We start from the raw sequence: 26,465 nt of genomic DNA on the forward strand, positions 1-26,465 counted from the left end.
CTTGTACTTTCGAACAGAAAAGGAGGAAATTATTACTAACACCCATGCATAACATGTGTCTGATATTAACGAGAGTTGTCCTTATTAAATCCTTTCATGTAGTTGTAAAATGTCATATAGTCGAGTATTTAAAGTCGAAAGCGAAACTGATAGGTTACTGAAGCTTATTAGATAAGGTATTCGAGATACTGCCATAATTGAGACAATTCACAATACCTGAAAATATTTAACAAGTTCAACAACTCTCGTTATCGCGATCATCTATCTAGATAGTAGTACTATATATATATATATATATATATATATATATATATATATATATATATATATATATATATATATATATATATATACGCAGAAAGAACGTATGTAACCTGAAAAGAAGGGGTATTAGCTACAGTATAAGCTCGGAGATAGTAGAGCAATTGAACACAGAGTAGTAAAGAAACAAACTGAGCTCGTCTCAAAGTTTCGCCATGGTAACAGACCGCCCAGCAGTACTACGAAGAAATGAGTTTACACGATCGTTTGCGTCCATTTGTCTTATGATCGCCGCACAGGCGTGAATCTCCTGTAACAACATGCTGTATAGGTTACCATATATGTATACTATATTATGCAATTGCTCTACTTCTATGTATTGATCACTTTTGTCGCAGGAAGTGAACAACTGAATCTTTGTATCGTTAGTTAGTTTGAGCTATTTCAATTCATACTGTGAATAACATATGGTACATTTGGTAAATAGACTACAAACCATATAGCACACTCCTAATGTTATGCTAAGGGTGAGTACATACCTATCTGCACAAAGCGAAACTAGAAGACAATTGATCAAAGGTCGCTTTATATTCATATACATATACATATAACAATTAAATGGCTGTCCTTAATACAACTACATTACTATTCCATCAAATTGACTGTGAGCGCATCGGTCTGCGCGTTGATTATAGTTTCATTTTCCGCTGAATAACCAGTGGCGTGACCGGAAGGGGGAACTTACCCCCTATCCCCAAGAATTTTCAGACACTAATGGTGGACAGCCAAAATTTTGGCAGAGTAGCTTTGATATGTATGAAACTGGGTAGGATTCTTGTGTTTATAGAACAATGTGATCTGCCTCTCATATAGTTTTTCTCAATAGCTATTCTAAGCATAAGTTTGATTCAGTGATTGACACTTTAAATCAAATGTCCGTGTGTCGTATGGGACCTAGTCTTAGACCTGTCTTATTTCAAAACACAAATCTCAATTTGGGTCAACATAAAAATACACTTGTCGCACATGTACTAATATGTGTTTCTACGGGTTTGATATCATTAACATATACCGCGACGCATCCACTGGAGCATGGAGGCACGTGTATCCTCCCCCTCCCGTAAAGTTTCCAAGAACAAAACGACTTTCATTTTATAGCTCACATACACAAAAGTTAACATATAAATGTTGTTAAAAAGAAGGAACATGAAACGGTTCATGGAAGGCCTACTCAGCAAGAGCAACCAAATAATTGTCACATAAATGTCTTGATTGGAACGATTGCTATCTTTTTCTGTGAATATTTTTCTTGGTCAGAGTGCCATTAAGATCCAACATATCGGTTAATTCAGCTGTAAAGTAATCGTCGAACCCGCCAACGATTCTTTCCCTTGTGAAATTAATCATTTCCTTTTTTAACTAAATGATATTGCTTTTTCCTTTTAGGTGTCTCCCATTTGATCAAATTCAAATCCACATAAATCTACCGTTCTGTCTAAATTGACTCACTATTCATAGTAAGTTTACATCAAATATTTCGTTTAGTAGTGTATTGTTGTCAGCATTTTCTTGCAGTTTGTATACTCATCGTAGTCTACACCACATGTCAAAGGACAAAGTCGGAAGGTCAAGAGCTAATTTTTCCCGCGACCATGTTTATTCTTACAGAGCCATTATCGTGGACCTGTGAAAACACACAGTATGTACAATTCGGGCACGGTGCTACGGTGTCATGTACATTTCCACCTGACTTTCGTGGAGTGTACTGGTACGACTCACCCGCCAATTCAGCTAATTTAATCATTCGAAGAGAACGACAGGAGAATGGTGAATATACAACATCAGGGGTGGGTTACACCAACGGGAGTTATGATGTTTTCCAAAATGGAACACTTATGATAGCAAATGTCTCCAGCGCACATGATCGTGTGTTTTTGGTAACACTGGTTGACAGTGGAAGAATTTCCAAGAACTTTGAAGTTAACGTTGTAACAATATGTAAGTATATATTTGTTATATTCCTCATTGCATCGTAGTTCAGTGAAAACTAAATGATTCTCTGCCTCTATACTTTTTTCTACTGTTGGTTAGCTCGTCCAACGCAGATTGATAGTATATCTCACACAGGAATCATTTAGTCAAAAGGCTGGTCGCCTCAACGTTCTCAACAGGTTCATGATTGACCCCATTGAATCCCTACACACCTGCTCCCTTAATTCGATTAGGTTAATGATATAAAATACAGAAAAGTAGAAATGTGTTCGTAGGATTAACTGTAAGTGTAAGCAAGGAAATTTATAATAGCGTGACTACCCTTCCTGCTACTCCCGCTGTCACTTCACATTTAGTAATGCAACTATTACAGGAAAATGTGATGGTACACTGTAAGAAATGATTGTGCCGGCATTGAAACTTTCTTCTACAGACATGATTCTTTGGGTAACCCTATAAAATCTTGTGATCCTGCACAAATGACGATTTTACTGTAACTTTACAACATTTAAACTTGCTAAACACAACTAATGTTGTAGGTCCACATATTGTATTGCTACATAGTGCTTGTGTTCATACACAGAACAAAAATGTTCTGAAATATAACTTTTTTTGTAACCGTAAAGAAAATGTTGTTTTTGCATACTTTAAGATTTTACATAATTAATTGTAAATTTACAACAGTTGTGTTTATATAACACAACTCTGGTTGTAGGTTAACAAATTGTCTTGCTCTTTATAAATTACAGGAAAATGTTCTCAAACATTATTTATCTGTAACGATAAATAAATATTGTTCCTGCACAATGAATGATTTAACACAGTCATTTGTAAATAAACAAAAATTATACTTTTATAAACATATTCCCTTTGTAAATCAACAATCGTATCCTACCGCACATTACCTATGCAGTCCCAGTTTGGTATAACTTTATACATGCTAAGGATAAAAGAGAGTTTATGCTTCCTAAAGTATTGTGTTAAATATATTTTCCTTAAGTTATGATATTCTTGGAATTGAGCTCATTGTTGCAGCAAAAAACGGCTGAGGCCGAAAATACACTTACATGTAAAGATCATTCTCTCTACATTGAGAAATGACTCCCATGTGAAAGACAAACTACACTTTACGAAATATGTTAACTGAAATTTAACTTTATTGATTGATCTTAGATAATTTCTACTGGAATTAAAGGAATTGATATTGAATTGAATAATGTTCCTCCCCACAACAGTGCTATGATAGAGCGTCAGGAAGAGGATTCCATCTTTGGTTATAGTGTTGGCCTATACAGTAAAAACAAAACTACTAGAAGTTTACGGCTGTGATCTCTTATATATCCATGTCGGGTTCCTTATACTAAACATTATATTAATTAACATATAAGGGTTGATTGGGGGAGGGAGTTGGGTTCAGGGACAAACATAGAAGCTCGCAGATTAGTGTTTTATGCACCCCTCCCTCCCTCCTTTCCCTTCCTTCCTTCCACCTCTGTCTCCACCTATCTGTTTCTCTCTCTCGCTCCCCTCACCTGTCTCTTTGTATAGTCTTACTCTCTCGGCGCGCACACAGCCACTTCTCGTATGTAGCCACTAACTATTCCTGCTATTAAAACAATAATAATCATGCTCTCTTTCATAGTTAATGCTGGTCAACTTCATCCCATTGTTAGTGCTTGTCCTAACACCAGCCTCTGTCTTGTAAATTCCTTGGAAGCAGATACATTAAGTTGCAGTTACAGCAATGTTAGACCAGCCGTAACACTTTCTTGGGAATTCAGTCCTCGTGAAAAAGAAATGGAAATCGATGGATTCAGTACATCCAGTAGAGGATTCACGTTTTCTTCATATTCTGTGTTAAATATAAATAACCATTTACAAAAGCCATTTACAGCGGTTAGTTGTTCAGCAAGTGGTCCAGCGTTAGGTTTCAAGAGTACGGAAAGCACCGTGGTCATAGATATCAGTAATCCAACAGACATGGTTTGGCAAGAAATGGAAGTAATGGAAAAAATGCTGCTGCTGCTGTACATTCACGATTGGACATTAAATGTGTTCATGACATAGAAACAATGGCCCTGCTCTGGAAAGTTGGCGACATCACTGGCTCTAAAATATTAATGTTTTTATCTGATGGACAGATGCGGCAAAATCAGAGAGTTAAATCATTTATCGAGTTTTCCGTAGATGGGACTATGACTTTCCCAGATGTCACCATAAACGCCGAAGGAACATATACCTGTGTATATACTGATGGGGAAAAATATTATTCCAAGACTACAAAGGTTATCGTTGCAGGTGAGTGAATGTGAATATTATTTTGCAACCATGCCAGCAAAGAAATAGCAAGAGAAGAAGGAAAAATAGCTGTCAAGCATGTAGATAATATCATTGGATTGTTCGCGTAGGTGTATTTGAAGTTGATTATTAACGATGTGGAGCGTATAACTGCTGTAAGAGGAAAACGACGATTAAATGAATCGATCACCAATATGAGAATCGTTGCTCTATAGTTACAGAATAATGCGAGAAATAACGTTCACATGTCGATAATTATTTCAAACGACATGCACTGATATTGTCAGGATTATTTGGAATGTCTTGAGGTTAACGGCTTCGAAAGCCAGAAACAGTTCGATGTATACTTTTGTAGAAAAAATAAAACAGATAATCATTCTTGATACGTTAACCAGATTACACAGTTTGATTTCGAGACAACATCGCCGGTTATAACTTATAATACACTGCTTAATTTATTTCCTCTATTACAGTTCTTCCAATTCCACCTGCAGTAGTTGCAGACGGATGCGTTTGGAATTCATCAAAATGTTTTTTCATTGTTTCTGAAATGGCACTCAATGTCATAACATGTCGAGTTACTGGCGTTTACCCAGCTGTGAATTTGACAGTGGTTGATGCGAACTCAGCTGGCATTTATGTTGAAAATAAAACAATTAGTATCGAAAGAAGAGAGGACCTCTTTGACGTCATAATGGAAGCAGAACTCATCATTGACCAGAATTCGGAGTGTTCTCAAGACATAGTTTGTCTTGCTTCAGGACCTAGCTCAACATTATTTCATGCGACGAGAACAATAACATTCATTTCTGGTATGACATACTTAAGAAGTTATAAGGCTGTCTGCTATCTTGACAAATAAAGCGTCGAGACCTAAATTGTGTGAAATAACGGAAGAGTTCGTTGTTGAGTCCAACTGAGGGTCGAGACGGATTACGAAAAGAAAAACACAGTTACCAAATTATAGTGATTAAGCTAGGTTACGACCTCTAAGATTAATCAATGTTTTTCACATTGCCTTTACTGAAATATGTTACTATAAAACATTGTTTATTAATTTAATAGATCTTTCGCTCATCGTTCGTCACAGGTGAGTGCTAAATAGACTACCTGATAGACTAAACCTAATATTAGGTCCTTCGTCTGCAATAATCAGTAATTTACAAATAGACCGAAGACTAGGCCTAGGCCAACATAGTTTCTGTACGTTTCGGCTGGTAGCCTACTGCTCATGTAGATATAACGATCGTAGTATTTCGGTAGTTTGTTGCTTTATGTTTGTGCCTTTTGTAGCTTTTCAAATTAGTGTTACAGGTACAACACCATAAGTATGAATCGGCCGTGGTATGCTTTGGGGCGCGCATAGGGACTGGTGGTTTATAGCGTATACATAATTCCATAGTGTTCATTTAAATCGAGACTCCGAGAATGCTCTCGGACACAGAAGAGGGGAAAAGGGTAAGGCTAAAAGCGCGAAGGATTATCAGCCGGTAGGATGGCTTACGGTTTTAGTAAAGTGAGTACATGAATTCCTTCTTATAATCTCATGTCAAAAGTCGAAGGCCACTGTAGCACTTTTGCCTCGGAGGCCTGTCATTTTGAAATTTGACTAATCGTTGAAAGGCGTGCCATCAGTATTTCAGTGACAATAAGTGGATTGCCACCGGTATTGATTTGCGTTAATCATTCCCGGACCGTTATTTTTTCTTCCAGTAGAAGCAACCATCTCTTCGAATTTTACATAATTCCTGTTGCATCTGTCCTTTGGAAGTGGACCTATGTCAGCAATTCGTAAACCATGACTTCCATTATACTTCCAGTATACTACTACCCTAAATAATGATAATATATGTAGGTTGTAACACGTGTAGTTCAAACATACGTATGACGTAAAGGTATAGTATAACCTGCCTATTCATGTTTGTAATGCTTCCGTTGCAGACTCGTGTGATCGTGGAATCGCTACACTCACGCTTTCTCTTCTTATTGTTGGATCTGTGGTTTTCTTGCTTATCGTTGCTGCCCTTTTGACAGTTTTAGTGAAGTATCGTCGTACAAACAGTCAAAAGGTATACATGAAACGTAAAATCTTCAAGTGGGTAAATGTTTGGCGTAGGGTGAAGGGAGAACTAGGGGTGGGGGGGGGGCGAGGCCTGAATGACATTTACGTCCAATGTATCTGTAAGTAACATGAGACCTAGGATGAGGCTTACTTTTTGTCTTCAAGCTGCGTGTAAATAATGCCAACTTACCTGACATATATAATACCAGACCAGCATTTTCTTACTCTATGTCGAAAGTTCCTCACGCTCCTCCTACTTCTGTTAACGATTTTAGGGAGGCTGTAAAACGTTAGATCTTGCAAAAACATGGTTTCTGTTGAGGATACCTTATGAACGTTAAATAGAATGAACCATATTGATCAAACATTTCTACCTGAGCTCCCTATGTGCAATGCGATACAAAATCTCTCAACCAATACGCCCAGACAGCATATCATGGAACACCCTGGTTTCACAAAAGCACACATATTTGTGTAGCATAACATTACCCACATCTGGTGTGATTAGTGTTATTTAACTTGTTTATATAATTGAAAGTTAATGCGTGTGGTCTGACGATTGTTTTTCCATTTTTGAAATGACATAGGCAATTTTGTAATTTAACGTGCCTTGTTATTTTCAAATTAAGGAAATTATCATGATAAGTTCGGTTTGCTGAGAACTATATTCTATACTGGAATGTCGTGCAAAATGCACAGTAAAAGTCTTTTGAGGTGATTTTGTGGTTAAAACCTTCAAATAGATGCCATACTTTCCTCTGCCCCTCGATTCTGTGCCTCTCTCCCATAAAACCTAACCTCTACTGCCGATTCTGCATTTTGGAGTCATTTTTGTTATCATTCAAGTCTGGCACGTGTTCCGTCTTGTTACGTTATAAAATGTGTTCTATGCTATCCACTATAAATAATTTCATAGCCATCAATTTTACTTTCAATTACCACAGAATTCACAGGCTTCAGATTTGGATGAGTTCGCAGACACGCAATTAGTAAGTTTCTTGAATATGAGTTTGTGACAGTCTTACTCTCGGCTGCCCATTTGTTGACCATGCATGTCAATAAGTTACGTTAAAACATACCGTAATCTGAGAAATGTTGGGGTAGATAGAGAGAGATAGAGATGGAGAAGAAGATTGAGAGGTAGGTAGAGAGGCAGACGTGTCTTGTTATTTACGAATTAAGGAAATTAAAATTATAAGTGCGGTTGCTGAGAACTATATTCTATACTAGAATGTTGGTACAACATGCACAGTAGATCCAGAGGACTCTTGTGAGGTGATTTTGTGCTTTATACCTTCAAATAAAGCTAGATTTTCCTCTGCACCTCTATTTTGTGCCTCTCTCCCAGATAACCTAACCTCTACTGCCGATTCTGCATTTTGGAGTCATTTTGGTTATCATTCAAGTCTGGCACGTGTTCCGTCTCGATACGTTATAAAATGTGTTCTATGCTATCCGCTATAAATAAGTTCATAGCCATCAATTTTACTTTCAATTACCACAGAATTCACAGGCTTCAGTTTTGGAAGAGTTCGCTGACACGCTATTAGTAAGTTTCTTGAGTATGAGTATGTAACAGTGTCTTGTTCTCTGCCATCAATTTTTAGACCATGTATGTCAATAAGTTACGTTACAATCATACCGTAATCTGAGACAGAGTGTGGAATATATATATATATATATATATATATATATAAATCAATAAAGAATAACACACCAGAAAAATTCCACTTCACGACCGGTTTCGTCCTTTTGGGACTCATCTGGCGAAGGTAGGAATCGAACCACGGATCTTCGTGTCACGAACCGAAGTCCGTACCACTCGACTACAGTGATTCTACTGGTGTGTTAAAGCGTATAAATTGGCTTTGAATAACTGTCATAAAGGGCGCATTACCCAAGTGTTATGATTTTACAGAGTGCACCCCTGGCGATTTGAATCTGACAATTTTTACACAGAATAACCACTCTTAAGGCAAGCCAAGCCGTAAATAAAAAATGAATATGTAGCTACATGTTTTCAATTATATATATATATATATATATATATATATATATATATATATATATATATATATATATATCTATATATATATATATAGATATAGATATATAGATAGAGAGATATATCTGAATGTAGATAAAGAGGTAGATAGAGAGGTGGAACGATGGATGGACGCATGGATTAATTTATGGATGGATCGATGGTTTTAAGGTTGAATAGACGGTAGAATGGATGATTGGTTAAATGGTTGGATACATGGTTGAATGGATAGTTGGATAGGCAGATGGATACATTGAAAGATGAATACATGGACGTATAGATACTTCAACAGAAAGACAAATAGCTAGATGGATGGATGGACGGACTGATTGACGCGCGGACAGACGGACGAGAGATATGAATTATATATTATATCTGACATATCTGACATATATTACATCTTACATCTTACCTCATCTTTCATCATCTTACATCTTACATCTCATATGTTAGATCTTAGATATTATATATTAGATATCATACATCATATATCATACGTTATATGTTGTGCGTTTTACGGTGTACGTTGCACGTTGTACGTTGCACGTGGTTTGTTGTCTGTTGTATGTTGTATATTATGTGTTGTATGTTGTATGTTATATATTCAACAAAATTACAATTGTTTCTGCAGTATTGGCCATTATATAAACTGTCAACTACCGACATATTTGATCAGGAAATAATTGAAACACTCCGTAACGTCAGCAGTGAATTCGATGAGAACAAACGAAAGGAACATAAGAGAGTAGCAGTTGGATCTGCCACCGGGATTATCGGGGGAGCCATTGCCCTAAGTGCAGTACTCTTTCCCCCAGTTGGAGCAGGTTTTCTAGTGGCTGCAGCAGCAGCATTTGGCGCTGCAGGAGCAGGAGTTAACATTGCTGCAACGTTGGACAAACTAAAGAAGGACAAATTTCAGAGTAAGCTCGTAGAGGTTCCATTAGAAACATTCATCAGAATTCAGAGACAATTGGCAGAAGTCACGGTTTACCTTGACTTGACGTACGATGTCATTCGCTCCACAAATGTCAATAGCTGTTTAAATGTTAACCAAGTACAAGAGATAGAAAGATTCATACAGGATTTGAAAGGGGAACAAAACTTAGAAATAGGCACTCTGCAGGAAGCACTGTCTCATATACATGGTGGGACTGTTGCTCTACTTGATTTTATTTCCACTGCGGCATCTTCTGAGACTGATCCGCTCGTGAGTGAGTGGGAAGAAAGGCGTAAGAATGCGAAAGAGAATCCACTGGAGAAGCTTCCTCAGTCCATTCAGAATTTGGTTGTTAGTGATAAGTATAAAGGCAAAATGACATTGCTCACACTTATTAAGCTATTGTATTTTCCTGGCCAAGGTATTTCTCCTCGTAATCCGACAGGTGATGTCCAAAATCCAGAAAATGTCAATTTGCAAGTGGAACTTGCTCACGGGGGACTACTGTTTGGCCGTGCAGCAGTAAATGCTGCCAATGTAAGTGTTTGATACCTTGTGTGAATTGATGTATGCCTAACGTATATACTTCTGGTTTATTTCTCATTGCTTTATATTGCGATTCCAATCTACATCGGTTGATTGAAGTCTGTCAGGCATTCAGTTCATTTTCCATATAAGTTTTTAAACCACTTAAACCACTTAATACTTTTGTTATTTCAGGTAGGAGAAGACTTTGTTTCGGTCGGAAATAGCGTCTTTAGAATTGCAAGAGGAGTTTCAGTTGCCGGAGTTCTGTTAGGCTCGCTTGGAATTATTGTTGACTTTGCTTTCCTTACAAAAGCTCTAATTGGTGTAAATACAGACAAAAAGGGGGAGTTTTCTCAGGCCATAAGCGAAGTAGCTGACGAGATGCAATTAATGAATACGATTTTAAGAGAATTAACTGAAATTAACTAGCAAAATTAACTGAAACCTACATAAACAGTTAGCAGGGACAATGAAATATATATTGCTTACTATTCTATACACAAGTAACATGTGTAGCTCACGATATCAGTAGTTATCAAGGTTTGTATTTTACATCTAGATCGAAGTACGAGTGGCGTAAGTTAATGTTTGGAATTCACTTGTAACACAGTAACGCACAGTAAGGGTTCAAAGGGACTCATTCTCATCAAACAAATTGTCATACGACATATACCTACGCAGGAGAGTTCCTTGGTTTCACCATCCAATTATCTCCCAGGCTATCATGCCATGTTTTATGAACGAAGTGGCTGAGATATCATATATCACTGCTCATCACTTCTGGTTCAAGATAAATAAAAAAAATAATTGCTTACCTTGGATTTACTGCTTAAAAGTGCTAATTAACGTTAATGCTAAAGTCTCAATGTGTGTTTGCAAAATTTTAACTTCGACCTTTGCAGCTTATTGCCCTAAAATCTCAGTGAAAATAACAACGTTCTATGCAATGTTCATATTAATGATCATTACTTTTACTCAGTTATCTGTCGTTAAACATTTTGAGCTGAATAAAATTCGCCAGTTGTATTAACGAGTCCGTAGATTCTACAAACTTCACCCAAAATTTGCAAGCCCCGCCCGACAGATCATGCCCCAATCAATTCTCTTTGTTTTTTACGACCGTTAGACATAGAACTTACGAGTGGTCGATACGAGTCTATATAGGTTACAGTCTGTGTGATGAACATGCTGATATGGGCGGTCGTAGTGATTTTACGGTAAATCGTTCGCACCATAAAGGCAACAGAAAATAAATGTCTTTCTTTCGATTGCGACAGCTTTTCTTTATTAACCCACCTGGTCAGAGTGCAGTAGAATAAGAAACATTGAATCCGCTTCGAAAGTTTGTTTTTCGAAATTCATCAGCCAACATGCATTGAGACTTTAACGAAACGTTAAACTGTAGTTGCAAATGGTCAGTGAGAATTACGTATCCAAAGGATTGTTATCATAAAATGTGCGTGTTTTTGTACCTCTTCAATTTTCTTTATGTATCAAGCATCAGCCGATGTAATGAATGATATAGTCAACCGAGCTAATATGTAACTCTAAAATAATTTATTTTAAGAAACGATAGTTCTAAATTACCTCACGAAACGATTCCTAGTTTGTTTTAAAAGTTTTGTTTTGGAGACGTTATTAGTTTGTGCAAACGTAGTGGGAATGTTGGTATTTTATACGTGTATCATGTATAAATTTATAATTTAATTTATCGATATTTTGAATTAATCGATAATAATGGTCGATGTTAATGGTCATGTATAAAGTGTAATTTATTCATTTATATATGATTTGGTGGCACATTGATATGCACTGTGTTCCTGAATTGTACAATGAACTGCACGGCTGGACAGAAGAGGGTTTATGGGATTTGTGTTGCTTCGACTATATTTACTTCCTTCCTTACTTTCTGCTAGCTTACATGTAGGGTACAGTACTAAAAGCCCACACCGGTTTATTTGTACTCCTCCTTTCCAATAGAAGTTATACTTTATGTTATTTACTCTTGCACTTTTGTTCACTAATATGTATGATCAATAATTAAACGACACGAAACTTGTGTGGAACATCAATCTTTGTAGCAGTCTGCTTGAAAAATTCTCGGACGTAAATATGATTTAAATATTGTGTCCAAACACAACACTGAGACCAATTTGAACATTATGCCAACATTGAACAAACATTAAACAAACGTACCCCCCCCCCCCCCGAATGATTTGTTAAAAAATGCAAGTAAAAGAAGGAAGGTGAGAACGGAGGAATACAAAATTTAAAAATACTGCAGCTGCATACACATTAGTTCTCTCTTAGCCTCCGGTACCTCAGCCAATGGTTGTCTACCGTCCTATGAATGTTACATAAGGCGGTCATTACAAACATTAAACTAAGCGGTACAAATGAAAATATTATTCAGCTTCTTGCTCTATAAATACACACGCATGAAATATTTACAATATTGTAGCATTTGCCTGGAAAGCAGAGAAACAAAATGAAGAGAAAGAAGGATATCTATTTTGTATTGAATTAATTACATAGTTTGCCAGTTTTTTCCAAGTTCATAGTTGTTAAAATTCGTCATATTTGATATTTCTGTTAGATGGTCAGCTCTTACATAAAGTTTTCTTTTGTACCATAGTTTCACTTGTTTATTAGTGCACTGTGCAGTGCTCACTGTACAGAGGTCTATACATTTGTACAGTATATTTGTATGTTGTCTTGTGGTAGTGAAAAGGGGGATTAAGATTTCTCCTTCTGGGTTGCTAAGCAACTACCTTTTTTCTTCCTGGGAATTAGCCCTCACAGGAAATGGGGTCTGTGTATAAATATTATAGGAACAAAGGAGTTTTGTGAGGGTATAGGGAGTCAGGCAGTTGGCCTTGAGTATTGGAGCAAGACAGTTGCTAATGAGAAGAGATATAGTTTTAATGTTGGATAGTTTGTTTTATTGTACTGTTACGTGACCGTTCTCATACTCAGATCACGTGGCATAAAATGGAGAACACAAGGATGGAAGTAAGTTAAAAGCATTTAATAAGCTATTTACATGGCAGAACAAAGTATAAATATGAACATAATACATAACTATAGATTCTTAATTCAATTAACGTCTTTCTGGACTTGGAGAACCGGGGGGAGAGTTTCTGCTTATTTCTTGAGTTACCTTATAGTGCTAGGCGGATAGTGTCCAGGTTTGCTTTAGAAGTAGTTCGGCTGGATGTAGATAAAGTTCAGATAGAGCGACGCGAATCCATTAGAGTGAGTAGGTCGGAGTTCCGACAAAAGTATAGAGTTAAATATATACTGTGTTTAAAATGGGCACAGTAATCAAGCAAAGGAACCATCAGAGGTGTGGCGACAACCTCTGAACGGAACGAACGGAGAAAACGGAGAGGGCGCTCATTCGGGCGTGTGCGGCTTTTATACCCGGAGTGTAAAGGAATGTTCCAGTAAGTTATGAATATTCATGAGTCCGCAGAAACACTTTGTTGGCGAGTTCCAGTTATGTAGAGCGCGTGAGCACATCTGGGATCGTAACCATCGGAAGACTCGGAGACTTGAATGGTAACTTATATTACGAAATAGGGTAGATGAATAAGTGGGTTTCATAACAGTACATCTTCTTAGTGGAAAGTCTAGATAAAGGAGACTTATTAATTATTAATCATTTTGGATAGTTGTTTTATTGTAAATCTTCTAAGTGGAAAATTCTGTATTCCTTCTTTACTTTATCTGGCTGTCCGGAACACTATATTTGTTACTTATATGACCACTTTATCTGGCTGTCCGGAACACTATATTTGTTACTTATATCACCGCTTCATCTGGCTGTCCGGAACACTAAATTTGTTACTATCACCGCTTTAACTGGATGTCCGGAACACTGTTTGTTACAACCCACCGTTTTATCTGGCTGTCTGGGACACAATATTTGTTATATATGGATATTCTGTAACGAGCTTGCTGGAACACTATTTCCTTTTATATTGTAATTTGATGGACGTAGCTATGCTGGAACGCTATTTCCTTTTATATTATTTGACCATTGGAGGACTCCATACATGTATATACTGATGTCGTGGAATATCAGATGACACCCTTGATGACACCAGCGGGCCAGTCAACCAGAATCAGCATTTAAATTAAACATATTGTAATAACATTAACTATTGGGGTGCGCACCTGACAACTGTAAGTCATTTGATCTAATTCTTATTCTGGGCCCAGATCAGCTGTACTGTATATTGTTTGTTATTCATAATTATAATTTCTTTTGATCCAATCCAGTTGAGTTTTCTATTTTTTATGTGTCTTGCTCTGTGTTTGGTCTTCACACCAAACCCAGAGTTCTCTGATCAAGAAAAACATTTATTTTCATTGGCAAACACCCTTACATTTCTCTCCGCTTTAATTGTTCCACCAGAACTTAAATATAGCTTCCTCTGAAGATACCTTAAACAGCGATGCATCCTAGCATATTCGCCATGTTCACCAAACATCGGACGTATACATATATGTAACTGGACAATCACTGAATAAATATTACGGAACCTAAAAATCGTATCTGCATCTTGTTTTCTCTATCTATCCTGGTACCTTCGAACTTCCGCACATCTATAAAGTATTAGCTAGTACTGGTATTAAGATGTCTGAAGATTTGCCGTTTCAGGGAAAGAGTTTACAGTTGTAGATATGCACAGTTTACAACAAGTTCCATATGTCACTGGAGATCAGGGATTCTTAATAAACCCGATCCGCGAAAGATGTCAACCGGTTCCGCGACACAATTGGCATACACTTTTTCACCAATCAGGAATGCAGGCAAGGCATGGCGTAATGCTGTTCAAACTAAGTTCACAATGTTTCTCGTTAAAGCGTCTGCCCAACACACGTTAAATATTATTACTGACCCTTATCATTCCATATCTGTATAAATCGAAATGCTGGACAAGTAGTCTAGAAATGAGCACACTTTGAACGTATGGGCCAAGATGTGTTCATATCATTTGCTTCTTCATAACGCTATGAACTGTCTCACATAGCCACGCATGTTATAATACACAGATATTGATATATTATGTCATATTTTCAACTAATTCGAAAATGAAAAACTGTCTTAAGGACTAAAAAGGAAGAAAATCAATGGTGATGATGTGCGATCATATTCTCGTATTAGAAAAGGGGACGCTGTTACAAATCTGTGCAAGCAAGTTAGCAAGTGTCTGTCTTAGATGGTATCTTCCTATTAGAGTCTTTATCAATCAGCCCGGATGTTCTCCTCCAGGAAAATTGCCAATATGCAGTAGGAAAACATCTTCTTTGATACATTATCAATCAGGATCTGGTGTCTCATGGCTTGGATGTTGAAGAACACGAATGGAAGTACATGTGGTCAAAAATTAGGTCAATTGAGGCACTTGTAGATCCCTTTCGGCCTCCCAGGAGTAGCGTACGAAAATTGTTTACTACTGAGTGGAAAGGTTTGTTTACAAGTCACGAAAATTTCAGGCTCTGGTAGCAAAAACAACTACATGCTCATGATACGGATATTGATAGTGTTTTGAAATGCCAACTTGTCAGCTATCCAGTAATGGGCAGCGTTTAGCTAGTGATAACTTTTATCTAGACTTGGAAATCACATTACTTTGTGATTCAGTGTGTCAGTCAATGGGGCTATTAATGGGGGTATGCTTCCTTAATGTTCACCAATTCCAAAAGAGCAAATATCTGCATCTGTGTGTATATAATGAGAAGCATCATGTGCGGTTGATTTTGTACATAAATGACCTGAAGCTATGTAATTAAAGACTGATACAAATACATTCAACCCATTTATTTGAGGCCATCATCAGTTTAATGAGGACCTATAGCGTGCTTAGTCAATTTTGAGGAAAGCTCTTTTATGCCAGGACGATTTGATCTGGGTTCCGACCAACAGCGTGCCATCTCGATGTAGCTGAAAAGTAAATGATTTTGAGATTTCAAAATAAATATACAGCCTGACAAACCCTTTTTCTTAAATAAAAAAAAACATTGTTTACGCTTCTTTTTATAAATATGACCCATTCATTTGAATTCGGCCATAAGTACTACTAGTTTGATTCTCAATATATTGGCAGATATATAAAGCAACATTCAGCTTTCGGAGCACCTGTAACTGCAATTTGCAAAGTTTACATCTTTGTAGCGTTAATACTAAAGTAAACTGTACTTACAGAATTTGTGGACACAACTCTGGCTTCGGGAAGACATCACTGACGTCATCATGATCACTTCCAGAAGCTATAGGTAGAGCGCCTGTGTAGGGAGACATAGTATTAACCATGTAATGTGGCTATAGCCAGTCAATACATATCTAAATACTACTAACTGTAGTAAAAATACATTAAGTTGAGTGAAAGTGTTTATTAAATAATACTTTCACTCAACTTCATTTATTTATTTAAGGAAAATATCCCTACCCCGGACAGCATCATTGATTTAATGAATGAATATATAAATTCTTGTCGGAAACAAACCATTCATATATGTATTAACTGTTCGGATGAGATATATTGCATTTGACGTTAGTACCAAATTACCACAGTCATCCTTAAAAATTAAAAATCTTCAAAGAAAGCGTCTGTTTCGTTACCTTGTGAAAATATTTGCCAGATTGCATATGCTGTTAGCCAAACGTCAGTAGCGGTCGTGTATTCCACTAGACCTTGAAATTCACTTCGTTCATAAACGGATGTATATACAGACTTCAAGAAAACAAAACAACAGGTTAAACTACGCATCATTATCTTGCTAGGATTCTCATCATGTTTCATTGCAATGTCGGGCCGAACTTGTTCTATAATAGCCCGTTTATACATTGTAACTTCTCTGGTTATTAAACATGTTCAGCACTAACTTTTCACCATAATTTTGAAAAAAGAATGAATAAAACGCAGCTGGAAATCTTTAGAAAGTGCTTTTCTTTTTCGACAGAAATATGAACGCTTAATTCAGATATACCACCACAGTTAAAAGCAGATATACCTATAGGCGACTTTACCTCTAAATTAAAGAATTGAAGTTAAAATGGTTATAGGGAAATTTCAGGCAACAAACAGTTAATTGCTCATTCTTGGAACTTAAGATGAAATATTGTCATTACACCGTACATTTTAGTTCCCTAAAATAATAATAAATTTATGGCAAAATCTGTAACATAAATAAGATGTAGAAACGTATGGACCTTATATATATATATATATATATATATATATATATATATATATATATATATATATATATATATATATATATATATATATATATATATATATATATATATATATATATATATATATATATATATATGCACTTCATACGAATAACTCCTTCATTCGGCAGATAAATATGAACTTCAGGATAAATACCTTCTTCTTTATGGATTCCAAGAAACATAAAGCATCTTTCTTCAGACAAAAATCAAATAACTTGCAATTTTTGTCATCCGTTAGCAGTATGTTTGCAATGGATAGAGAGGGATGAGAAAACTGAAATAGAAAATGGAAGAAATACTATTAAATGGTGAAAGCTGTTTTGTAAAAGGAAGTATAGTCTTATTAGGTTGACGCAGACTTGTGACGTCACAGGTGCTGAACATGATTCTATGCACAAAAAAATCTGGATCTGCATGCGCAAACCTCCCTAATTAGAATCTGCCAAGTTTCAAAGGAACAATTTCTGTCCAAACTAGGCCTAAATAAAAAACCATGACTGTAAACGTCCCTAATCGCGAACTAAACTCATTACTGGACGATGTCGAACTACGTTATTCCTGCACATTCTTTGAGGTGAACATATAAACCTCAACTTTTTCGCTAAAAGTACAGATTAAGTTATGTTATACAGAATCAAAAATTGACATGTCATGTAGTTGAAATTCCTCACTTAAAGTGACTGTGTCAAAACTTTACCATATGTGTGGTCAAGCTGTGATCCCCTCTATGGCCTCTCCATACGCATGGCTTATTCAGAAATAAGTAAAAATACATTCCGTAGTAAGTTAATCTTGCAGTCCGATCCCTGTAGGATCGGGTAACGTATCTTTGACCAAGGTATAACATTGGACATCGAATTCCAATATACAGATATGAACAAATCCGGTACAACAAATTCTGTTGAACGAATACAATTTTAGAATGAGTTTAAATGAGCTTAGAAACCATGACAACTTACCCCTTGTGATAATATAAACGCCATCCCTGAAGCAGTTTGAAGTGAAAATTGTAGCAGTTCCTTCACCAGTGCTACCATATCATCTGTTAGACGTTTTTGTAGTTCATAAGCAGACAGCGTCACATGATCTTGTAACGTCTCCATCTTAGAGTATGTTTGAATAATGTAAACCTGATCTGCATGGTAAAGTAACAAAGTTGTCGTATAATAAAAAAGCAATTCAAAATGCAAAATGCCATTTCACTTTCGATCAGTTATTTTGGGAGTTTTTCTTCCCCCTAAATTTGGGATGCTCGTTGTATTACAGCTTCTTTAAAAAAAAAAATACGTCTATGTAACATACAAGTTTTGAACTTATTAAACTATGGAAAAACGAATTAAGTGGAAAGATATCAGCAGGATTATAAGTGCGCTCTTAGCATATATTTACTAGTGTAATATTACAAGAGCTTGCAATACAATATAATTTCACGACAATCGCCATTCTTTTCTATATCTGTTCTTTACTTCTCTTGACAATTTAAAAATAATCGATGTAAAGGCAAATTAAATATAAATTATCATGACGTATCTAATATTTTTCTCAGATGCATTTCAAATTTTCTTTCTTTTGTGAAACACATACTTTTGTAAAGCAAAATAATCAATCCAGCTTTAAATAATGCCTTATACCCAAATGTTCATATATTACAGACAATGGCAAACTTATTATAGATTACATTAAAGCCATAACATGTGATAGATAAAGTAAATTTATAAACTAACCGTTCAGATAACAAGATCCAAGGCATTTCAAGATGTGGGGTGACGCTGGTATTTTAGTGTACTATTTCGCAAATACATCCCATTTGTGTTGCTGATTATCTGTTTTCGATTCTAGCATATCCAGAAACGATATAGACGGTATAATTCTAGCATAAGTACAGTTCCAGTGGAAAAACAGCTTAAAATTATGCACAAAGGATACCAACAAAATAATTCAGGAAATTGGAACAAACGTTTTCCTACATGTGTTGCTTTATCCAAGATATTCTTCTGGACTAAATGTAAAGAAATCTCCGACTGACCCATTTGCCCAACTGATGATGTTTATTCCTTGCAAAGTGTTGGCCTAGTTTGCACTTGTCGTTGATCAGTAGATAAAAGGAGCCCAAGAAATTTTAACGTATTTTTATGATGACTGCATCCACAGTAAGCGTAATGTATACAAATTTGTGAAATCTCTTCTCATATATCAGAGATGATTTCACCTGCTATTGCTTATTACCGTGATAACATTAAACATAATGGTTCGTGGATATATTTTTCTACCAGAGTTCGCTTTGCGTGTTTATTAACTTTTCCTGTTCACTACCATGTCTTATGTTAGAATCAATTAGATTTTAAATAAATGTTATTGGTACAGTCCCATAGGCCTGGGTTTTAAACACCGGTTTACGTAGCCAACTTACCGTACTCAGTATTATACACAACGAAGATAATTACTTACTTGCAGCCTGGCAGATGAACACATATTTCATGGTACCTAGCTTTGCAGAAAACGCCACAAGCCATCTATCAGATATATGTCCCTTCGAAAGTTGGGTTATGAAACGAATTTGGTTATCTTTGATTGTTTTCAAATCAAACATTTCATCGTCAATAGCAGAATACTCCTCTGTGAAGGAAGAATATCCAGCACTACATTGGTATCATTACTAAAGTGACCTTGGCATCCTTCAAATACATTATTTCTTTAGACAAAACTGGTAAATTGAGGCTAAGGTTTGATGTAAATAACATAAATATATCATTCAATTAAAAAGGAAAGCTTTATTTACTATTAAACTCTTTAATCAATGAAAGTAACGAATTGTTTCATAAATAATGATAAATAAGATTGCTATTGTTTTTATTGTATTTCTAACTACGTTTCATTTGATTCTTAGATATATTTCCTATCGTTTTCATAGATCAATATAGATTAAGGCACACATCTACTGAAGTAACAAAATAAACGAAATGAATAAATATGTGAATAAATAAAGAAAAAGGCAAATAAGGTATGCAAATGGTTCGATTTGTTTGAAGACATGGACAGTTATTCCGTACCGTTAGATCATCATGTCAAAAGGGGACGTAACTTACGCTGTGTACAATGTATGTTTTCAATAAACTGTTTATTTTTAGAAGAAGCTTATTGTATCATACATTGTGTTATTGTATTAAAATAGATAAATAGATTGGTTAACAATAATATAATAACTGTACTGTGTATTAAATATGCTATGAGATACACATGTTTAAAACAGATATGCTGCATACCTTCTTGGTTACTTTCTTTTACAACGTAGGGAGTCTTTATCTTTCGTTCGTAACTTGTAGAAGCTTGGTATTGATTTTCTCCATAGTTTCGTCTTCTAAGTGTTCAATCAAATAAACGGGGCGTTGGGTGATCACCAATGAGAAGAGCATCCATAAAATGGCAGAAAGAAAGATGATTGATGGAATATTTTAGTTTAATATTTTCGATGTAGACCAAATAGAATCGCATTTATTAGTAGAGATATGTAACCTCGGTCACCTGCAGTTTTTGAAGAAAATACAAATTTTCCCACAGTTCATGTGCGAAACAGTGCATTCGTCAATATTTGACTCAACCTCGTGGAAAGTGAAGCAATATTTTCAATATAATTTCTCTTTTCGTAAAACTCACCCATACGGAGTTTTTATCTTCCGGTCGTAAGACACTTGGTGCTTATTTTCTCCAAAATAGCTTTGTAGTGTTTCATCAAAATAAGGTAGACATAGAGTGAACAACATTGGTTGAAGTAACCGTAAAAGGAATAAAACGATAAGCGAGTTTAAATTGGTTTTGTCGCATCGTATTCACATTCGTCGAGATGATTATTACAAAATATAGTTCTTCTTATTTTTATTTAAAATAAGATTGAATTGATCAGACGAAGGTACTTTTCCAGAATTTGTCAATAAAGTGAATCTTACTACGCGAGTTTTGAACATATTTAGTTCGATAATTAATGTTCCACCGCCTTATTACCTTTCATATCAGTATGACAACCGCTGGCATAAATTCTGTTATTTATCGACAAACCGTGAACTCATTTTAATGTCAAAGAGACATACGGTACTTGTTAAAGAGCAGCAAGAAATTTACATAAATTAATTCAAAATGTTCTTTGAAAACATTGAGTTATAAGTAGACATTGTATCATATTTTGGTCCATTATTCTTTTTATATGTATTACACAAAACAATGTACCTATTGATGAGTATATCGCCAACGTCTTCTTCGTCTCTGACTATCGTATCTGTTGAAAGTCAATATCAGAATGATTCGAAGTCATTGAGAAATATATCCAATTCTTATTCGTATCATTACATTTCAGGAGAGAGAATAGCTCATATATTACCATATACCTTGTCACGCAACAGTCCCCCTATACGTAATGTAGCTATCAATACACCTTAAAAGCATTTCTAATGTTATTATCAGAATAAAATAAGACAAGTGAAATAGAAGTGAAAGACCATAATCTGAAAAAGGAAGTTTGTTAGATGAACAAGGGGTCTAAATGAAGTTCCAACGTTAGAGGAGTAAAGCCAACGGATCTTTTATATGAAATAGAAACAATTAAACGAAAGATCACCGAACATAGCCGATGTTGACCCAATAGTCCGCGGAATGTGATACTATTTAAATGTGTAAACGTTATAAAATTATATTGATTGTCAAAATTGTCGACCAGGCGAATCAAACGTGTATTGTGTCGCACACTCTGTAAATTTGATCTCATCCAGCAAGGAGATCTATGTTCAGTTATCTAACGATGCAACTGTAAAATAAAAGCCATTTTCATTATTTTGCCTAAAATGCTTGAGAATTGTTTAAATCAGTTGGTGAGGCTCTCCTTGTAAGTAAAGTATAGTCACGTCTTGTAAAAGAAAACACGCAAAGAAACTTATGTTTGTTCTAAATCCAGTTTAAAAACATATAAACATATAATGAAGAACTCAACAAAACACTTTTATATTGAAATCAAAGTTATTTTCTTTGAGAAAAAAAGTTGAGAGTACATGACAATTATAAATGAGTGAATCGTTACTTACCTTCTCTTGTTGAAAATGTTTCTTCTTCCTCTGATGGTTTAGCTTTCGTAGGCAAAGCATAGACACATGATTCACTTTGTCTGATAATTTAACGAAATCAAATCAATAGCAATCAGTATTATGTAAACGAATTTTTAACTTCGTCGATGTGCAGCAAAATATGGAGTTTAAACGCCGTTAATGTTTTATGTCATGATCTATCATAATACAATTCAATTGGAAAACGAGTACAGAGCAAAATATGAGAAGATATTAACTTACACATATTTTGAATGATCTTTTGCTGTGAAAGTAGACAGAGGTATAGAGCTTTGTATTTTGTAGTCTTATGCATTCAATGGTAAGTACAACGAGATGTATAGAATATGTTAAGGAGTGGTCGTTGTTTGTAATATGTCAGAAAGTAACACACTAATATCAACAAGAACAAACACAGAAAGTAAACAGAAACATACTCCTGCCTCCACATTAAACAGTAGAGGATGGGTCCTTCTGTCCCCTCTTCCTACGCTTATGGATAGATAAAGTAGAATTATAGACATCAACTGGCCATTGTAAGCGTTACTCCTTTATATATTACATTAAAAACTTTCTAAAATAATGAAAGCAGAGGAACCTTCGTCGACCCTTCTATTAATTTTCTGTATAATTTCTGAATCAAATGAGCTAGGATTTCTAACCTCTATTTCGCCGAAGCCTGAAGTAGTAAATGACACCAAGAGGAATAAGTGTCATCAGAGTGAGGAAACCCGCCAAGAACGTTGCAATAGCTAGCAAACCACGTGATTCTGTGTTCAATCAAAATGCCAATATTTGTTTCTCCGTCATTAGTTATATAAACATCTTTTATTCGATTTACGTTTTTTTTTTACAGAACAGAGCGTACAGTTTGTACAGTTGCAATGTCATTATGATTTTGGTGATACTCCACTACTGGTATTGAGGTGCTACTGTATGTATTACATAATAAATTTCGCTTCTCAAACATGCCTTGGTTTCGTTTAGTGAAAACTAAGTTGACTTAACTTAAACTTATATGCTGAAACTGAATGATGTTTTTTCAACGACATGTACTTACCATCGATAGTAATAGAGACTGTTACTGCATATTCAAGATTCGCATGTCCGTTCCCAATGCATGTGATATTAGCGAAGTCGACAGATGGACGAACAATAATAAATTTTTCAAAGTTGTATGTACCGGTCATGAATTCATTCTCTGAAACGTTCGTAAATTCTGAAAGTTCTTGAACGGTTACATGTTCAGTGGTCCATTTTAAATTCATTCCGGGTTTGGACTGAAAAGCGATGCAAACTAAATGGATATCTTGCGCAGTGTCCAAAGAGATGGCGTGTGAAACATTGAATCCTATATGTTGAATTCGGAGTTGTGGAACAACTGAAAAAAAAATGTATATATATATATATCTACCTATAATGGAAATCGTAATGAGTTGGAAAATTTAGAACAGTGAAAAAATTCCAGCCTCCACCGGGATTCGAACCCAGGTTCCCGCTTTATATGCGGACACTTTATATATATATATATATATATATATATGTATGTATATATATATATATATATATATATATATGTATATATATATATATATATATATATATATATATATATATATATATATATATATATATATATATATATATATATATATATATATATATATATATATATATATATATTGCAGGAGAGAGGAGATCATTTACGAAGCATTTGACTCAATGGATGTGGACACCGTAATGGTAAAGTTTCGGTACCTCTCACTGTTAAGTTGTAAACTGCTAAGACATTCCCGAGTTCTAAACAACTGTACACGCCTTCGTCAACAACTCTTACAGGATATATTATGATGGAATAGTTGTTTGATGAGATGACTATGTTGTCCAGATCACGACTCCTGACCGACCGTAGTCCTGTAAATAGCACACCAGCTGAATGGTTACCCTGCTTCTCCCATAATGCACTATTAATGTCGGTGGCGTGGCAATGTAGTTCTACTTTTTCCCAGATGTGTTTCTCGACCTTTTCGGATTTCACCTCTCGTGCTTCTGTAAGCAGATGAAGAAATCGGCATTTGTTGTTCCAACATTATGTATATTAATCAGCAATCAGTGATAAATGTTAGTCTCATACGTGTTTGCTGATGAATTTCGGAAAACAAACTTCCGATGTAGATTCAATGTTTCTTATTCTAAATGCACTCTGGCCAGGTGGGTTAAATAGAGAAATGCTTTCGCAATCTAAGAAGAAATTTATTTTCTTGTGCCCTTTTGAATCCAACGATTTACCGTAAAATCACTGCGACCGCCCATGTCAGCATGTTCACTAAACAAATGTAACAAATTAGTCTACACGCGTCCTATACACGTATCATCCACGTATCATCCACAATTCCACAGAGGAAACGTCTGAAAACACTTGTTCATTCATTGCAATGGAAGGAAATGGCACAATTTCGAAAAACATCGGTAAAACTGAGAGAAAGATACAAGAGCGGGTCTTAATTCAGGCTAGCCACGAAAGTAAAAGTAAGTCTTGGCGTAACGGTCGTAAACAAAAAAGAGAGATTTGACTGGCGCATGATCTGTTAGGCGGGGCTTGCAAATTTTGATTGAAGTTTGTAGAAACTACTGACTTGTTAATAAATCTGGCGAAGTTTATTCAGCTAAAACTTTTTAATGACAGATAACTCAAAATAAACTTGAAAAAATTGATACTGATATGAAAGCTGCATAAAACGGCGTCATTTTTACTGAACTTTCAGCTTGGTAAGCCGGAAAGGTCGAAATTTAAATTTGACTTTAATCAGTTCAGCTCAATGTATTTTCAACAAAAACAACAGCAATGAAGCAGAGATCATTGCAATGAGGCGAAAGATAGCTCAGGGTGTCATATCGGCATCACACATTCTTTCTCCGCCTTTCGTTGTGTCAAGGAGATTTAGAAGGTATCGTAAGTTCCTTTTAAATTTCCCATAAATTTAAGAAAAAGTACAGTAGGTTCCTAACCTTTGCAGCAACAAAAGTAATTGAACGATTAGAAAACTTGATGAACCTGCTTTGATCAGGCGCATATCCAAGGGGGGGGGGGGGGCGAAGGGGGCAGCCACCCCCTGAGCATTTTTTGTTGTTGTATGTTTTATGGTAATTTCAAAAGAGAAAATGCTAAGATGCAACTTACAAGGCCTGGGAAGATCTGGGAGGCACTCTCAGCCAAAATGTTCTTGTACGCCTCGCGCCAACTCATTATGGCGCTACGCTTAGATAGTTTGCAATGCCGTATCTACGGCTCTGATAGTTTGCCTACAGTTTCGCACCTCCCTTGGCAAATTCCTCGCTACGCGCCTGGCTTGGATAAATATTTTCGAGTATTCCCAAGTAAAGTTAGAAGGCTTATATTCAAGCTCGTTTATGCTAGGTCTGTAACCTGTAATAGATAATGTAGTCGGTTAACCGAAATAGAAATTTAACTTGCACAAGATTTTAGGTTCAATTTTCACGGTAAATTGGAACCATAACTGCTAGAGATGTTCCAGTTTCAGTTTACTTTATGCCAGTATAAACAGCATAAGATACAATATATAAACATGAGAGTATAAAAAGTTATGATGCATAAATGGCAATAAAAAGAACAAACACGTTAACGGCAATGCGTGTACATACATTGAAATACATGAACTAAATATAACAGGACACCCACAAAACGAAATGTAAAAAATGCTGCGTAAGACAGGTCAGGTAAAACTAGAACACAGGTTAGGCAAGCATCAGCTAAGTTAAGTTACATAACCTATTAGTTTCAACAGCTACTACCTTGTATATGAATCTCTTCTCTTACATAATGTAAGTAAAATAGGACCATCTTTGCCGTATATTACACAACTAAGATATGTACCCATTGTGACTACAGTGGGAATCGGTAAAATAACTTACTTATTGATTGATGTAAAAGTACCAGGGCCGCGTGGCTCATGCTCATGCAGCTAACTTGGAATAAGTTCACA

The 26,465-nt window shown here is 35.8% G+C and overlaps 3 protein-coding genes and 1 long non-coding RNA gene across 10 annotated transcripts in view; 1 reads left to right on the plus strand and 3 right to left on the minus strand.

The window, feature by feature from the left end:
- The window catches only part of LOC139981674 (uncharacterized), a 2,195-nt gene extending 2,016 nt beyond the window's left edge, over positions 1-179 (minus strand). For both annotated transcript variants that reach the window (XR_011797909.1, XR_011797908.1), the window contains exon 1: positions 1-179. This exon is cut by the window's left edge and continues 158 nt beyond it. This is a non-coding gene — a long non-coding RNA (uncharacterized lncRNA).
- LOC139981666 (uncharacterized) overlaps positions 1-14,401 on the plus strand; it is a 53,695-nt gene extending 39,294 nt beyond the window's left edge. For 2 of the 4 annotated variants that reach the window (XM_071994241.1, XM_071994240.1), the window contains exons 2-9: positions 1,930-2,259; positions 3,896-4,551; positions 5,025-5,363; positions 6,493-6,620; positions 7,558-7,602; positions 8,118-8,162; positions 9,289-10,131; positions 10,315-14,401. In XM_071994241.1, the coding sequence (XP_071850342.1) occupies positions 4,326-4,551; positions 5,025-5,363; positions 6,493-6,620; positions 7,558-7,602; positions 8,118-8,162; positions 9,289-10,131; positions 10,315-10,551 (1,863 nt within the window). In that variant the 5' untranslated portion in view covers positions 1,930-2,259; positions 3,896-4,325 and the 3' untranslated portion in view covers positions 10,552-14,401. The remainder of the gene's footprint in view (positions 1-1,929; positions 2,260-3,895; positions 4,552-5,024; positions 5,364-6,492; positions 6,621-7,557; positions 7,603-8,117; positions 8,163-9,288; positions 10,132-10,314) is intronic. The other 2 variants (XM_071994242.1, XM_071994236.1) reach the window with 2 other exon arrangements.
- Positions 1-26,465, minus strand: part of LOC139981664 (uncharacterized) — a 179,814-nt gene that overhangs the window by 54,247 nt on the left and 99,102 nt on the right. For all 3 annotated transcript variants that reach the window (XM_071994232.1, XM_071994234.1, XM_071994233.1), the window contains 2 exons: positions 22,705-22,726; positions 22,444-22,523 (listed from right to left, as the gene is read on the minus strand). In XM_071994232.1, the coding sequence (XP_071850333.1) occupies positions 22,444-22,523; positions 22,705-22,726 (102 nt within the window). The remainder of the gene's footprint in view (positions 1-22,443; positions 22,524-22,704; positions 22,727-26,465) is intronic.
- On the minus strand, positions 14,549-18,509 carry LOC139981673 (protein-tyrosine kinase 6-like). The gene is made up of 5 exons (XM_071994252.1): positions 18,334-18,509; positions 17,529-17,648; positions 16,754-16,865; positions 16,335-16,416; positions 14,549-16,075 (listed from the first exon to the last, which is right to left on the minus strand). Exons 1-5 carry the CDS (start codon positions 18,475-18,477, stop codon positions 15,973-15,975), a joined length of 561 nt encoding a protein of 186 aa, XP_071850353.1. The 5' UTR covers positions 18,478-18,509; the 3' UTR covers positions 14,549-15,972.

Source organism: Apostichopus japonicus, chromosome 15 (assembly GCF_037975245.1).
Source record: "Apostichopus japonicus isolate 1M-3 chromosome 15, ASM3797524v1, whole genome shotgun sequence".
Classification (NCBI taxonomy): Eukaryota; Metazoa; Echinodermata; class Holothuroidea; order Aspidochirotida; family Stichopodidae; genus Apostichopus; species Apostichopus japonicus.

Bases quoted from the DNA above. Each gene is read 5' to 3' on its own strand.
- LOC139981673 (XM_071994252.1), bottom strand. From the start codon at position 18,477: ATGGAGACGTTACAAGATCATGTGACGCTGTCTGCTTATGAACTACAA. The intron at 16,866-17,528 runs GTATTTATCCTG...GTTTTCTTGAAG, and splicing joins TGGAATCCATAAAGAAGAAG to TCTGTATATACATCCGTTTA. The intron at 16,417-16,753 runs GTAACGAAACAG...CTCCCTACACAG, and splicing joins CTGGCAAATATTTTCACAAG to GCGCTCTACCTATAGCTTCT.